This window comes from Hippocampus bargibanti, linkage group LG12 (genome assembly GCF_051943395.1).
Source record: "Hippocampus bargibanti isolate YZ-2025 linkage group LG12, ASM5194339v1, whole genome shotgun sequence".
NCBI lineage: Eukaryota > Metazoa > Chordata > Actinopteri > Syngnathiformes > Syngnathidae > Hippocampus > Hippocampus bargibanti.
Genome location: NC_142745.1, coordinates 864,995 through 877,442, shown reverse-complemented (window position 1 = coordinate 877,442; position 12,448 = coordinate 864,995). Strand labels below are relative to the sequence as shown.

Below are 12,448 nucleotides of genomic sequence, written 5' to 3'. Positions count from 1 at the left end.
ATGCGTTCTACTACTCAAAAAGAAGTACTCAATGAAAATCTCTGTAGGGGCAGAACAAATCGGTTAGCGTTCGATGTAGGACATTTCAAACACAAAATGACAAAATGTTTGTAAAACGAAAAGTTTGTAAAATAAGGTGTTTGTAAATTGAGGTCTCGCTGTACTAGATTTCATTTGAAGCGCCTTTCAAAGCGCTCAAGGACACTTTACAGTCACAGACAAGCATAGGTATTATAATTAATAAAATACAATCACAAATAGAATACAGTTATAAATAGAAACGAGAGAAAGAGCTGCGCAGAAAATGCAGTCAAAAAGAACAAATGCGTTGGGATTACAAACAATGCTTGAAAGTGCACCAACGAATTGCTAAAAGCGCATGCGCACAAGAACAACGCAATGCTTTCTACTACTCAAAAAGAAGTACTCAATGAAAATCTCTGTAGGGGCAGAACAAATCGGTTAGCGTTCGATGTAGGACATTTCAAACACAAAAATGACAAAATGTTTGTAGGACGAAAAGTTTGTAAAATAAGGTGTTTGTAAATTGAGGTCTCACTGTACTACATTTCATTTGAAGCGCCTTTCAAAGCGCTCAAGGACACTTTACAGTCACAGACAAGCATAGGTATTATAATTAATAAAATACAATCACAAATAGAATACAGTTATAAATAGAAACAAGAGAAAGAGCTGCACAGAAAATGCAGTCAAAAAGAACAAATGCGTTGGGATTACAAACAATGCTTGAAAGTGCACCAACAAATTGCTAAAAGCGCATGCGCACAAGAACAACGCAATGCGTTCTACTACTCAAAAAGAAGTACTCAATGAAAATCTCTGTAGGGGCAGAACAAATCGGTTAGCGTTCGATGTAGGACATTTCAAACACAAAATGACAAAATGGCAACATGGCAAGCGAAGCCGGGCAGGCCAAGGGTTGGCGGTTCAAGTGAAAAACAGTGCTTTCTTCGTATCATATCAACAACGCTTTATCGGTTTGAAACACATCGGAACAGCCAACCAAACGCTGCTGGTTGTGTGCACAGTTTTGCAACGAGCGGGACACAAAAATGCAACAAGCGGGACACAAACTGCAACAAGCGGGAGACAAAAATGCAACAAGCGGGACATAAAATGCAACAAGCGGGACACAAAAATGCAACAAGCGGGACATAAAATGCAACAAGCGGGACACAAAATGACAATTTCCTGCCAAAACTGACAGTTCGATATGCATCGGAGGCAAACAGCAGAAAAGAGCAGCAAAAGGCGACAATGTCAAAAATAAAAAGCTTAAACACGAAACGGTGTAACAGAATACACCAAAGCAACGCACAAATGTGACACAACATCGAGTGAGTTCACAACTCAATCCAACTTGCCAAACAAATTGCCATTTTTCTACCGTGTTCTGTCGTCATCGGGCGTTGCTCCTTTTCCGGGGTCGGTTGAGCGTTTGAATTTAACTGGTGGATACAAACCACGGGGTTTCCACGTCACAGAAAACGCGGGAAAGGAAGGTGTACCCTTTGCGCATGCGCGTGTTTGATTTTCGTATTATTTCGTGATGGGAATTCGGGCTCTCTCGGCTGCCAAATGGTTCCTCGTTTTTTTTGTTGCTTAAATTAATTTAGTACCAAAAGAATAATGTATAATCAGATGTAAAACCAATTACTAATGTAAAAAAAAGTATACAATACGTATATCATTTTTTAAATGTGTATTCTTCTGAACATACTCAACATGGAGTGCTCCAAAAATAAAATATAAAGTACAAAAATAAAGACCGATCTCAACACAAAGTCAACGAAAAAAAATCCAATCTGATTGTGTATATTTATAAACTGTGGTCTAATCGTTGACAGCAAGATTAGTGTCGCGGGGTGATTACGTCAGTAGGGGCGTCAAGGACCAGACGAGAGAGTGACTGGGCGAAAGGGATCGCATTAGAAGTCAAATAAAAGTTACTAAGTTAAAATGGCGATTTACAAATATTTGTAATCTTCTAAAACGGCGATTTAATTTTTTTTTTCAAGTGTCGATATTCTTAATTAAAAAAAATATAAAATGGCGACAATCAACAAAAAAGCACAAAAGTTATAAGGCAATAAAACGAACATATTGAATCCATTTTAATAAGACGCTTAAATAAATGTTAAATACATCTTGTAAATTCAACAATCGTGTCAGAGAAATAATTTACAGTAATTGTGAAGACAATATTTACAGACTTCATCTTTGTACATCTTTTAGCAGTCAGTGAGCCCATGTATCACATAGGCATCACTGGGTTTATCTTTTTTTCCTGTCAAGGCAAAGTATTTAGAAAAAAAATCAGTTGAAAGGAAAAATAAATAATCCATCATCTGGATAGTGATTCGTCAATCATGTCAAGAGTCCACCCACGGCGTCACATCCAAATCTCAAATGAATTGCAACGCATGAAAAGCAAGGCTTTCAGTATGATTTCAACGTAATTCCCACTCAATAAATAATACTAATCAAATTCATCATTGATACAGCATTTCACTTTTCTGCTTGACTTTCACTTGACTGAAAGTCTCTTCTTAAATAAAACAACAACACAAAATCATGCGAAACAGTTTGACCCCAACAATAAATAAAATCAACAGGCTTTTCTAGTTAGTGTGAGAACCAAATCCACATTGAAACTCCAAAATAACTATAACTGAATTAATCAATCATTGATGTGAGTGCAAAAACCTTAAACCATCCTTGATTGACTTTCCACCACAAACACTTAATTTAACTCATTTACCGCCATTCACGCATTGATTCAGGAATTGAAAATAGGACGTCGAGCGCCATTCCCGAATTCTTTTGCTTTGTTTTCTTGTTTGGGTGCAGATAAAGCGATGACCATGACCTCTGGCAATCAGAATTATTGTTTTTGCATGTTAGCGCTTTGTTCCAGCTTAAGAGTTGTTAAAGCGCTACCTAAAACCAATATGTATGCATTGCGTTGTATTTTGGACAGTCGCCCCCATTTCAAGCTCGTATAACTCTAGGCCCATATAACTTGGGAATTAACTCTGAGGAAAAGAAGAGAGTCTAAGGTTTCAACACATTATTGAATATTTATCTTCTTTCGTTTTTTTCCCTTATTTATGTAGTCCTAAAACTCAATATTCTGGAATTTGAGTGACAATGACAAAAACCCTGGTACCGGAGTGGACACATTTTTTGCACATGGTTTGGCAGTGAATGAGTTAAATGCATTAGTTGATGTAAAAGTTAAGGGCAAGCAATATATTGAATAAACAAGCCCAAGATTGAGGTTTAAAGGACAACCGACGCCACTGGACAATTTGCGTCCATAATTTGTAAAATCACTTCAAATGACTTCTACTGAGCCTATTTTACGTATTTGCATTTTCTGGGACACAACATGCTGTCCTTGACGGCTCGAATTCATATGGGAGGACTCCTTGAATCGATTGCAAACATGTATGCTTTCCTCTTCAGAACTATTTGAATCATATTCATAACTGGATGAGTAACAAGAAAGCATATTCTCCGAATTTGAAGCCATTGTTTTGATTCTCAAGCAAGGCAAGAACGTCCTGGCGTGACGTCACGAACAAGGGGGCGGGACCTTCTGAAACTGGCCACTTCTGGTTTCATTTTGAAGTCGTTTTTGGACACTTGAAGTCATTTTGATTAGTGTTTTTCATTTGACCAAAAATATCAGTCTGCGTGTTTTGGCTATTTTAGATGCTACAAAATGTTTTTCTGATGTCAGATAGGAAACAAAAAAATGGTGTCGCTCGTCCTTTAAGATTATGAGGTCCCTTGACATATTTTCTGCAGCAGAAAAGAATTTTTCGTGGTGGTCAACGGCATTTTTTTAGGAGTTGTCTCCATGGAAAGGCTCTGAAAGCTAATCGAGGAGGATGCAACCGGCGGCAACTTTTTCCTCAGCTCAGGTGATGGAGGTGGTGATTTTCCATGAGTGAGGTCTGGAAAGTTTCGATGGAAAGATCAACAAAGCGGCTCACTGCCGCCATAAAAGTCAAGGTGGTGGGGGGAAACAAAAAAAAAGTGGTTGATGGTCAGAGCCCTTGGAAGTTGGAACGTCATTGTCAATGCAGTTGCTTCACCTGAGGTGCTGAACTGGTCTTTCCAAGAAACGCTGCTTTTCCACTTGCGTTGACAGCTCAAAAGTTCTCCAAAGAGCTTTCTCATTGTATCCGTCCCCAAATAAATCCCACAAATTCAGGTTCCGCTAAAATTTAAGCACCGGATTGGATGAAAATTGGATAACACAATAGAAAGAAGCAACGCTTATCAAATGCACATTCCAAAGTGGCTCGTTCCACTTCAGCACTTATTAATGGTTGCTTGAGGCACTGATTCGGAACACTGCACCGTTAAAAATAAATACATAAAATTACCGTATTTTCTGGAATATAACGAATGTCATTAAAAAAAAACCTATTCCATACATCAGGCGCACCGCATTATCAGGGGCACTTTCAACGAATGACATATTTTAAAACCTTTTCCACACATCAGGCGCACCGCATTATAAGGGGCACTTTCAACGAATGACATTTTAAAACGTTTCCCATACATCAGGCGCACCGGATGATGAGGCGCACGGTCAGCTTTTGAAAAAAAAAAAAAAACAACAACATTTTCTTTGAGATGCGACTTGTGCAGAAAATACGGTGACTACAGAAGCCAGAGGCCAATTATGAGGTGTGTGTCATTCTCATTGGTGGAGGAGAGAAAGCACCTGACCAAATGCCGCCGTCTCTCGACTTCCCTGACGACGAAGTGGCACGCGTTCCCCGTCAAAAGTGAATTGTATGAAAGGCAAAAGCAAAGCGAAGCGAAGCGAAAGGTTGAGCTGCCATCAAGCCAGAAATCCATTCAGTGTTGATCAGACAAACATTTTGGGAGGAATCAAGTCAACTTTTTGGGAACTTGCTCCAGAGCAAAGTGTCACAAAGAAGAAAAATGAATTGTTGCAAACACCCCCAACCTGAGTAGAAGAACTCGCCCTCCATTTTCTTCTCACTCTGGAATCTGCATGGCCATCACAGCAGGCTTGATCTTGAAGTATTGATCGAAGCGCAACACGGCGTACCTGCCACACAAAACGCATTCACTCCATTTATTCAGGAATTGAAAATATCATGTGGAGCGCCATTCCCGAATCGACAACTGCTTCATGTCACAAAGGGGGTACAGCAAGTGCTGAAGAATGAATGACTCTCTGTGTCTTTGTGTTGTCATCTTATTTGTTGTTTTTGTTTTTTGACTTCAAGATGGCGCTGCGAGAGTGGCTGCCTTTCCAGCAGCTCCTGTATTTTGTTTTTTTTTAAACTCCTTTCTTTCCTTTCATCTCCCTTTCGTAACTTTTCTGCTGTGTTACGTCCGGGCAGAGTGCTGGTGCGAATGGCTGCCACTGCTCACCCGCACAAAAAAAAAGTTCTTATACCATGACTGTAAAGTGTCCTTGAGAGTTTTGAAAGGCGCTTAGAAATTAAATGTATTACTATTATTATTATTATTATTCCTATTATTATTATTACTACTATTATGATTATTACTACTATTATGACTATTATTACTTATTACTATAATGACTAATTACTATTATTATTATTATTATTATTACAACTGCATATTCTGTGGTCCTGGAATTCGAGTGAGAATGACAAAAACCTTGGCAGTGGAGCGGACACAATTTTTCGTCTGGCAGTGAATTAATTAAAATGACTTCCCACTGAGTGTTCACCGCTAACGTTTTTGCCACGCTAATATGTTTCTGTATTGTGAAAAGAGCTTTCCTCATCGGTAGTCAACAACATTGTGTCAATTTTGAAATTGCAAATGAAATTGACAGCCCGTCGCGTGCCGCTTTGCATGACACAAATTTCAACCCCATCCGGCAAGTTCAGCAGGTTGGTCGATGAAAAGGTTTCTTCAGCCGTCATTTGTACTTCTTTCAAGGTGTCGGACGTTTCGCTTCTTATCCAAGAGGCTTCGTCAGCAAACTAAAGTCTTACTGGTAGTTTCGGCCCTATATATTTATATATCCCTACTGTCCAATCAGGCCAGTCAAGACAATAGAAGCAATCAGTGGAGCCGCAGGGAGTAGTCCTCTGCTCCCCCCAATATCGGCCAATCGGGCCGTTACCATGTCAATATTTTCTGAGACGTGCACTTACTTACCGGAGGAAATCAAAGTCGATGGAGGAATATTTGGCCTGAATGAGGGCCCAGAAACCCCAAAAGAAGTGAGAAGCCTTCAAAGAGACAAAATAAAGTGTCGTTGTCGGGTGTCAGGGTTTGTTTTTCTTTTCTTCGCCAGTGGATGAGCCTTGCGTTCATACTCAATTGGGTTTCCTTACCAGAGCAAACTTGTTGACCTGCACGTAGAGCGTCTCCAGTTCTTTCGCGCTAACCTCTTCCGTTTTCTTGGTGAAATGTTTATAAGCTCGCAGGTAGAATCGGAGCCAGTCCATCTGCATCTCCGGACTCGGGTACAGGCCGTAGTCCAGTTCCGCCATGCCTAGTTAGGCGAAAGGTTCGTGAGCTAAAGCCTTCTTAAACTGACGTATCACTGTACATAAAAAAGATGGCGAAATAGAGGAGACAATGTGGTCAAAGGCTAAAGCACCTGCAAATTCGTTGAAGTGGTTGCCAATGTCGAAGGCCTGGTAGTTGTAACTGGAGTACTCGTAGTCGATGAATCGGACGCGAGCTGAAAGACAACACAAGGAAGGGCAAAGTCAACGCGACGTTTGGCGCGTCACAGCGCAAACAACAAGAAGCTGCTTTCTTTTCCACCGTCCTTTATTGAAAAGAAAATGCATCCATCAAGATTTTTTTCCCTCTCAAAATGACAGAAATGCAGTTGCACAATTAACTCTTTCACTGCCATTCACAAATTTAGTCGGGAGTTGAACAGATGACGTAGGGCGTCATTCCCCAATTTGTTCGGATTTTGTTTTATCATGCTTGGGTGCAGATAAAGCTCTGACCGTGGCCTCTGGCAATGTTTGCCCTTCCACGTTAGCGCTTTGTTCCAGCTTCAGCTAACCTTAACTCATTCACTGCCATTCCCGAATTAAAAATATGACATACAGCACCGTTTATGTTTTTTCATGCTTTGGTGCCAGTAAAGCGCTGGCTTGACCTCCAGCAATGTTTTTTGCCGTCCACAAGGGGGCAGCATTTCTTTTTTTGTCAATGTTAGCGCTTTGTTTTATCTTCAGCTGTCGTTAAAGCGCTATATAAACCAATATGTATGTATTGTAATGCATTTTGGACTGCCACCCCCATTTCAAGCTCAGACAACTCCAGACCCATAACACTTAAGAATTAACTCTTGGGTGCCGATAAAGCGCTGGCCATGTCCTCTGGCCATGTTTTTTTCTTTTCCGCAAGGGGGAAGCATTTCCCTTCTTTCCATGTGAGCGCTTTGTTCCAGTTTCAGCTGTTGTTAAAGCGCGATATCAACCAATATGGATGTATTACATTGCATTTTGGACTGCTGCCCTCATTTCGAGCTCATATAACTCCAGACCCACATAACGTAGGAATTAACTTTTTTTTCTGATTAAAGAAGAGAGTCTAAGGTTTCTCAAATGTTTATGTCGTCCTAAAACTTAATATGCTGCAGGTATATAGGAAAATGTACGGCTACCGTCTTTGCTGTTATGTATGATATTCTTGCAGAGCAGGTCATTGTGGCAGAGCACCACGGGCGAGCCCAGCGTGGACAGATGCTCCTTCATCCATTGCATCTCCTGCTCCAGCAACTCCTTGCTTGGCACCTCCTTCTGGATTCTAAAATGGATGACACGGCGCACAATGTGAATAAGATTGCTACAAAACCTTCCAATATGGTGGAGATGGTCTGAAAGGGGAGTAAAAAAAAGCTATTTTTGTAAAATAGCAAAACCCTTCACTAAATCGCCATAGTGGTGTGAGGTTCAATTTGGATCGTACTTACAACAGACTTCTTAGATCGTTACCACGTAGAATTAATCATGCTGATGAGATGATACCAGCGCATTTGTGGTTGGTACATCCTTAGTAAAACCAATCCTTAATATTTTGGAACAATGTTTTTTTTTTTTTTTTTGCAATTAGTCGTCTTATTGTGTTTCAAGTAGTGAAAAATGGGGTAGGCAACTTTATGGCAGGGCAGGCAACTTTTCAGAGTTGTCTGCCCTGGTGTCCGCTAACTTTTTATCATGAGTTTCAGACAGTGATATACTGTACAGTAAAAAAGGGCCAGAGCTACCAGCAAAATTTTTGTTCTCTGACAAAGCTTTTCGGATGAGGAGCAAAACGTCCGACACCTTCAAAGAAGTACAGATGACGGCTGAAGAAACCTTTTCATCGGTGGTTATGCCGTCCGAAAAGTCAATATTCTGTGGGTCCTGGAATTTGAGTGACAATGACAAAAACCCTGGCACTGGAGTGGACCCATTGAATTGCCAGTGAATGAGTTCAAACTAATTGACAACATTCTACTTGGGAGTGAAATGAACTTTTTCAAGCCTTTCAAAGAATCTTGGAAGTTGTCTTCCCACCTGATGTTGGAAGCTTGTTCCGTGAACTCCGTCGCCACGAGGGAGAAGTACTTTTGCATCTTAATCCAGAGATTGGGCTTGGGGATGCAACCGTTATGGGCGTGAATGGCATGGACGCGAGCCATTTCTGCGGCAATCAGTCTGCGGGAAGACATACGTGTGCAAATATTCATACTTTGATTTAAAGTGTTCTGTCGTCTTTTATCCTTTTGTGTATTTTAACGTTTCACCAGCGCGTTATTTATTTTGTTTTCCTTCTAATTTCGCCATCAACGCGGTGTTTTCAGATGAAAAAAGTACCCAAAATGCATTGTGTGGCGCTTTCTCGGTCAGGAGCGTTCCCTCTGTGACGTCACTTAGGGCATCGTGGTCAACTCGAAAACAAGACTTCCTGAATATTCAGCGCGAGTCTTAAAACGTAAAATATAGCTATATGTGGTGGAATCTTTGTCAAATGCGCTCAGTAGCAGTCATTTTACAAATTATGGACGCAACTTGTCCAGAGGTGTCGGTTGTCCTTTAACAGCCCACTGCAAAGACTGTAAATATTATTAGCATATTTTGTGTACAATAAGACACAATTACCGTATTTTGCGATGTATAAGGTGCACCCAAAAGCCTTGGTTTTATTCCAAAGATGACGCTGTGCGACTTATACTCCAGTCCGCCGTATACACGGGAAAATACGATGTATATATATTTCTAAGTGGGTGTTTACCTGAGTAAAGAAGGATCCCGAACATCTTGTGGCCCAAGAGCATCCCCCTGCATGTATTCGTAACAAATGCCATTTTGAAAGGTGCAGTAAAGACGAGGAGCGCAACCGTTAGCATGTAGCACCTGGAGGAGCAACAAGAAAAGACATCCACCTTCAGAAGCGGAACACGTTAGCATTTTGACACACTGGAAGATTAGACGTACCTGAAAGCTTTTGAGCTCATTGTCTCTGTCCACGATTAGCTCCGTCTTGTTGCCATAAACACGCACCAAGACCACATCGTCTGGATTATCGTCCGTAAAGCAGCCCACCAGTTTGTTGGTTGTCCCATCAGTGAATAACTGAAGGAAGAAAAAAAAAAAAACAAAGAAAAGAAAGAAATGCTCTTTTGGTACCCTGTGATTTGAGCAACGGACACGGGCGGTGTTTGGAAAGGCCAAGACTCAAATGACAAGTCCCGGTAACATTACGACTTAGTGTTCTTTTTATCATTTTATATTTCATATTATCGATTTTTATGACTGTGTAACTATACCTGGAATGTATCCAAAATTGTTTACTGTACAGTTCATTTATAAATGTTATACTTACTTTTTGCTGGCGTTTTTATCATTTTATATTTCGTATTTTTATGACTGTATAACTGTATGTACCCGGAATGTATCCAAAATTGTTTACTGTACAGTTCATTTATAAATGAACCTGCTGTCCCTGCTAACGGCCAGAAGAGGTCGCCCAACATACACGCTCGGACTCGGGCGGACGCCAAAGGGAAAAAGGAGTCTACAGTACTACAGGAGATGTTGCCCAGACGGTATCTGCACTATAACTACTGTATGGAGTGTAGTCACGCAGTCGGTTGCTGTGTGAGTGTGTGACATGCTGGCTGGCCAAAATTGTAGTACGCGTTGCCGGCTGTGGTCGTGGTCCTAACTCGGATGTTACCTGTTTATCCTTATAGAATAAACATCATAATTTGGGTGGAAAATTTTCCAAAACAGAAAATATGAGCTGGCTAAAATGCAATTTCAACACAACACGGGACAAGGCCTGTATGTCAAATCTCGGGCGCTCACGAGCACATGTCTGACATTCCGTACATGGCCAACCACAAAGGTGGACGTCTAGCCATCCTTGTTATGACTGTGGACACACTGGCAAAAACAGCCTTGTCTACGACGGCGACTGATCCCGTCCACCTGCCACACAATACAGCGCTAAAACCATTGACCAATAAATATGTCGACGGACAGCAACTTTGCAACCAGACGGACGTAAACATTCAGCCGAGGTTCACGTCTGGGTGAGGAGGTTATTCCAGCCGGACTGTCATCTATCTGTGGCGTACCTTTGTCTCTTTAGGTTTTTTTTTAAAGGACAACTGACACCATTTTTTTGGGTTCCTAACTGACATCAGAAAAATGTTTTATATCATCTAAAATACGCAAAACAGGCAGGCTGATATTTTTAGTCAAATGCAAAACACACATTAAAATGACTTAGTGTCTCAAAACTGCCACAAAGTTAGGTTGGAACTGCGGAAATTCATAAAGTCCCGCCCCCTTATTCGTGACGTCACGCCAGGATACTTCTTCACAAACTGCCTTGCTTCAGAAACAATGGCTTCAGAGAGTTCAATTTTTGAGAATATGCTTTCTTGTTACTCATCCAGTTATGAATATGATTCAAATAGTTCTGAAGAGCAAAGCATAAATGTTTGCAATCGATTCAAGAAGTCCTTCCGTGTCAATTCGAGCCGTCAGGACTCAAATGTAGCGTCCAGAAAATGCACACGACGGCGCACAAGCTCTGTTGGAAATGGGCCTATTTGTCTGCTGGGAATTTGTGTCAACTTACACCTTCTTTATGAGTGTTACTGCAACGATTCACCATTGCGTAATTGATGTAGTTTTCCTTCTAATTCCGTGATCAACATGGTGTTTGCAGACGAAAAAAAGGTACCCAAAATGCATTGTGTGTCGCTTTCTCAGCCAGGGGCGTTCCCTCCGTAACGTCACTTAGGGCATAGTCATCAACTCGAAAACAGACTTCATGAATATTCAGGGGGAGTCTTAAAAGGTAAGCTATATGCGGTGGAATCTTTGTCAAATGCGCTCAGTAGAAGTCATTTTACAAATTATGGACGCAACTTGTCCGGAGATGTCGGATGTCCTTTAAGGGTGATATGGAGGGGAGTGTATTTCTTTCGACTTTGATTGACTGTAATTTGAGGATGATTAAGTCTTGAATAGCGCTGCATTCCTTGCCTTATTTTTGAGCATACAATGTATAATTTGTATTTCTTTACTTCTTCCTTTCATAACTCTGCTGCTGTGAATTGTGAATGAAGTTTAGCCTAGCATCCAACGCACGGCTAGCTTGGCGGTTGACATACCGTACCTTCGTCCTGAGCCGGTTGTTCTCCCACGCCGGTCTCAGCTCCTTCATGATCTTCATCGCTCCTTCCGTCACGTTGTGCTCGTCTACAAAAAGGTGAAGCCTTCGTATCACCGGCGAGCCGACAGGCACATGGATGTGAGTTTCCATCCCACGGTGGCTTTTTTATTACCCGTTAATCTCCGGGCCCTTCGGGAAACGCCAGCATACAAATGTCACTTTCGAACGCAAACCGACTGGTTGGACTGGTTGAGGATATGTTTGAGAGGCGCAAGGGTGTGACCTATTCTTTGGATAAGGCGGAGAATGTAGAATAGTGTGCCTAAAGACCCACGAGACCGGTTCCGAAAACTGTCAGGCGTCAGCAGCCTCTTAGCACTTCCTCCGACTTGTCTCCGCCCCATTCGGGGATCATCCGATTCTACCGCCCTTTCTGACGACACATCCGGCCACGCCCATTATTTCCGAGTTTACACGATGGTACCCGAAGAATTGAGAGTGGTGAATTTTCACCTCGATGCTCTTCGGCCTCGATGCTCATTCGTCATTTAAAAATATGTTTCACAATTAGTATACAGTTGTTATACTCTGCATTTCAATTGAGTTAAAAATCTATTGTGGGGCTGGGGGCTTCACTAAGCTGGTTGCATAAATGTGGATACATTTAAACTAATGCTTTGTTGCAGAATCTTTGACTTTTATTACAGCACTTAATCTATTTGCACTAGAAGTTTTATAGTGTGACATCTTAATG

The 12,448-nt window shown here is 41.3% G+C and overlaps 1 protein-coding gene across 2 annotated transcripts; it reads right to left on the bottom strand.

Moving 5' to 3' along the window:
- Window positions 1–2,100: 2,100 nt before the first annotated feature.
- etnk2 (ethanolamine kinase 2) lies at window positions 2,101–12,077 on the bottom strand. Of its 2 annotated transcripts, XM_089010621.1 has the most exons (10): window positions 11,867–12,077; window positions 11,698–11,780; window positions 9,501–9,638; window positions 9,298–9,419; window positions 8,580–8,720; window positions 7,685–7,827; window positions 6,656–6,739; window positions 6,387–6,547; window positions 6,208–6,281; window positions 2,101–5,116 (listed from the first exon to the last, which is right to left on the bottom strand). In XM_089010621.1, exons 2-10 carry the CDS (start codon window positions 11,752–11,754, stop codon window positions 5,044–5,046), a joined length of 993 nt encoding a protein of 330 aa, XP_088866747.1. In that variant the 5' UTR covers window positions 11,755–11,780; window positions 11,867–12,077; the 3' UTR covers window positions 2,101–5,043. The 2 variants fall into 2 exon arrangements, with proteins under 2 accessions (XP_088866747.1, XP_088866746.1); XM_089010620.1 differs by having other exon boundaries at window positions 11,698–12,077.
- Between the last annotated feature and the right edge of the window lie 371 nt (window positions 12,078–12,448).

What these genes read in the sequence shown, in the direction of transcription:
- etnk2 (XM_089010620.1), bottom strand. Translation starts at nt 11,844, where the DNA reads ATGGAAACTCACATCCATGTGCCTGTCGGCTCGCCGGTGATACGAAGG. An exon ending in ACAACCGGCTCAGGACGAAG is followed by an intron (nt 9,639 to 11,697) that starts GTACGGTATGTC and finishes TTCTTCCTTCAG; the next exon opens with TTATTCACTGATGGGACAAC. An exon ending in ATCGACTTTGATTTCCTCCG is followed by an intron (nt 5,117 to 6,207) that starts GTAAGTAAGTGC and finishes TTTGTGTGGCAG; the next exon opens with GTACGCCGTGTTGCGCTTCG.